This window comes from Cebus imitator, unplaced genomic scaffold, assembly GCF_001604975.1.
Source record: "Cebus imitator isolate Cc_AM_T3 unplaced genomic scaffold, Cebus_imitator-1.0 Scaffold133, whole genome shotgun sequence".
NCBI lineage: Eukaryota > Metazoa > Chordata > Mammalia > Primates > Cebidae > Cebus > Cebus imitator.
In genome coordinates this window covers 1,984,859-1,988,488 of record NW_016107448.1, presented here as the reverse complement: position 1 = coordinate 1,988,488, position 3,630 = coordinate 1,984,859, and the positions used below count along the sequence as shown (strand labels likewise).

The following is a 3,630-nucleotide window of genomic DNA, read 5'->3' as shown; positions in this document are numbered from 1 at the left end:
TAATAGATGGAATCTACCTCTGTTGCCCAGCCTGGAGTGCTGTGGCATGGTCTCGGCTCTCTGCAATTTACACCTCCTGGGTTCAAGCAGTTCTCCTGCTTCAGCCTCCCAAGTAGCTGGAATTACAGGCACCTGCCACCACACCCAGCTAATGTTTTGTATTTTTAGTAGAGACAGGGTTTCACCATGTTAGCCAGTCTTGTCTCGAACTCCTGACCTCCTGATCTGCCTTGCCTCGACCTCCCAAAGTGCTGGGATTACAGGCATGAGCCACTGCACCTGGGCTAGTCAGGGCTTCCTATAAGGAAGAAGAACTGAAAGAAATAAGATTTCAGGAATTGCCATGAGAGTAAGGAATTGATAGTTGCTCAGCTGAAAATTGTATAATTTAGAAAATATACAAAAATAAGAGCTGGCTGCCTTTTTTGACCAAGATTGTCTAAATCAATATTTAGTATGATAACAAAAATTCAGACAAAGAAAGCAGTTTGGGAACATTTAATTTTAACCAGATCCTTTTGTAATCATGTTCACCATGAATTTTCCAACACCACCTTAAATCCTTTTGGGAAGAAATAAACAAACAATTATGAATAATTAATAATATCATCATGAAACAAACAATTACTAATAATATCATCATTAAAATACTGCAATTAATTACACTATTTATTTTTCCCCTTAGTTCTAATGTTTCTTTTTCATTGACAGATGAAGAACTTAGTATGTTAGTATACACATGATTATGGCCAAGAGAAAGAATTCCTAAAATCTATTTTAAAATCTTTACGCTAATCTCAGGAATAATTATTCATAGGATCTTATTAGAATTTTTCCTAAGTATTATAATTTTTTTATTCTAATGATATGCTGTCATCCATAAGCCATTATTAATGTTAAAGGCAGTTTTCAAAGATAGGTTATATTTAAGTATATTAGTTTTAATATCTGTGTTTTAAGAATCTTCTCTGGATTATTACTTTGCAGACGTGTTATTATGCAGCCTTGGTAAATATTTAATTTGGTTTTATGGCAGTTGACCGGTATTCCATGTGGTAGTGATTTGACTAAATCATTTGTTCCTTTTCCTAGATTGCCTGTGCTGTTTTTGCTGCCCTCTTACATTTCTTCTTCTTGGCTGCCTTCACCTGGATGTTTCTGGAGGGGGTGCAGCTCTATATCATGCTGGTGGAGGTTTTTGAGAGTGAACATTCACGTAGGAAATACTTTTATCTGGTTGGCTATGGGATGCCGGCACTCATTGTGGCTGTGTCCGCTGCAGTAGACTACAGGAGTTATGGAACAGATAAAGTGTAAGTTTATTGTTTTCTTTCTTTTTAAATCTAGGTGAAATAAAAGTGTTGGATTTTCTTAGAAGCTAAAGTCTTTATATTACCTCACAGCAATAAATGAAGGAACTGGAGCAGCAAATCTGTATATGTCAGTCCATGGTTATACTTTGGTTATGATGTAAAAGAAAAAAAAAATACATTGAGACTTATCATGATGCTGTTTTAAAACAGCATGATTTTTCCACATCCATATCATATTGCATAACTACAAAGAGATCATAATTTTATTTTTCTTCAGAAAATTAAGACGTTTGTCAAAGGAAGCACTAGCTGCATGAAAAGCTGTTTGCTAGTCTGCTAGCACAGGACGGTGTAGCCCCTGACACTGGTGTCTTCTCTACTTTCTGACAAGTCAGTTCGAGTCACTGGAAAACCTTTTATGTCATCAAGAGAAAGAGTATAGGAACAGGGACAGCTTGTGTTTTTCCCCTTTTTTCTAGGTTGGCATTGAGGTAGAGTGATGAATTTTGTTTTCAACATAGCTTTACATTTGTAAGACATATATATGGAGATGCGCAGCATATTAGGATGAAGTTCAGATAAAAATATATTTTTAATCTACATACATATAACAGTTGAGATCCCCAGAGTAAATCAAAGTTTTATTAGAAAAAGATTAGAAAGGAAACCAAGATAGATCTCTGATGAATAATCATATTTAGAACATAGCCCCAGGAGAAAAAATAAGAGGTAAGCAGACGCTTAGAAAGATTACCATGAGATTCAGACTCAAGGGAAGTGAGAAGAAAGTGTCAAGACAGTGTTTCAGAACACCACCGGGGACCAGACACAATGGTGCATGCCTATGAAGTTGCTTAGGATGCTGAGGCAGGGGAGTCGCCTGAGCCCAGGCTTTCAAGATTACAGTGAGCTGTGATTATGCCACCTTACTGCAGCCTGGATGACAGAGTGAAACCTCATCTCTAAGAGGCAAAACAAAACAAGAACAAAAAACTACCGTCAGCGTTGTTTTATGTCAAAATTAGTTTAAGTTAAAAAAAGACAAAAAAACATTTGACCTCTGTAACAAGTCTTTTTTTTTAAGAGGTGGGGCCTCTATGTTGCCTGGGCTGCTGGAACTTCTGAGCTCAAGTGATCCTTCTACCTCAGCCTCCCAAATAGTGCGACAGCCATTTGTGCAAAGTACTGGAAGAAGAGGCAAATTGGAAGGTGTGAAGAGATAAGTCAGTAGTAAGAGTGTTATTTACACCCGGAAGTAAGTAGATTGAAAAATAGTGAAAATATTAACTTATGTGATAATCATGAAGGAAGATTTTAAAGATGAAGTCTTAAGCAGAGCTAGGGTGAGAAGAATCAAATTAATAGAAGGAGATCTGTGGAGAGAAAATTCCTTTTAGAATATATGGGCCAAATGAAAGGGAAAAGTCCTGGGGAATAGAAAGACACAAGGCTAAACACAAGATTAAAAAAATCTTGATTTATTACTAAAAGTGGTCCTAGAATTTGCAAAGTCCATGGCACTAATTTTACAGGTAAGAAAATCAAATACTAGATAAATTTATTGCATTGCCTGTGGCTATAGAGCTAGTGGGTAGCAGATGTGAGATAAGCCAAGTCAGGTTATTTCAAATAAACTAGGATTTATTTATTTATTTGGAAATTGTAAAATGACCCCACATTTTTGAGGGGAGTGTGAAGGAAAGGAAAGGTAAATTTTGAAGCAAAGGAAATTTTCCATCAAGTAAAAGATGTTGCTTTCTATTGAGTGAATAGGTGAGGTCACTTAAAGAACAGATTTGAAAAGCTTTGAAATGAACACTATGGAAAATGTGCTAAGGAGCCAATTAGACATTAATAAAAAGATTTTCAAGCAGCAGTGAAGGCTCAGATCAGGTTAGATAACTTCAATTTGTACAGAAGTTAATAAGCCAAATTTCATGGGTCTCCATCGGCAATCAGCAGTCTGAACATGCTGGCAATAAAACAGCTTGCTTCTCAGAAGTGAGGATTCATAAAAAGGGAACGACAAGGAGAGGGGGCCAGAATTATTGGGAGCATAGTTAAAACAGCATATGTGAACTATGCTATTTTAGGCACCAACAATACAATTAAAAGAAGACTTATTCCTGTTAAGCCTTTGAGTATAGTGGTAGGCTATTTAAAACCATTTGTCTAAATATATTAATAACAATTATTTTTTAATCTTACCTTTGTGAATTGTAATCAAGTCTGTGATTTTTCTGTTCATTCCAGTGACATTTTTGAAATAGACTAGGATTAGCACAAAAACATTATCTGAGATTGCCCCTAAAGATAT

The 3,630-nt window shown here is 36.0% G+C and overlaps 1 protein-coding gene across 29 annotated transcripts in view; it reads left to right on the top strand.

Annotated features, from left to right (window-relative positions):
- ADGRL3 (adhesion G protein-coupled receptor L3) overlaps nucleotides 1–3,630 on the top strand; it is a 559,234-nt gene that overhangs the window by 470,228 nt on the left and 85,376 nt on the right. For all 29 annotated transcript variants that reach the window (XM_017541414.2, XM_017541407.2, XM_017541408.2 and 26 more), the window contains one exon: nucleotides 1,093–1,313. In XM_017541414.2, the coding sequence (XP_017396903.1) occupies nucleotides 1,093–1,313 (221 nt within the window). The remainder of the gene's footprint in view (nucleotides 1–1,092; nucleotides 1,314–3,630) is intronic.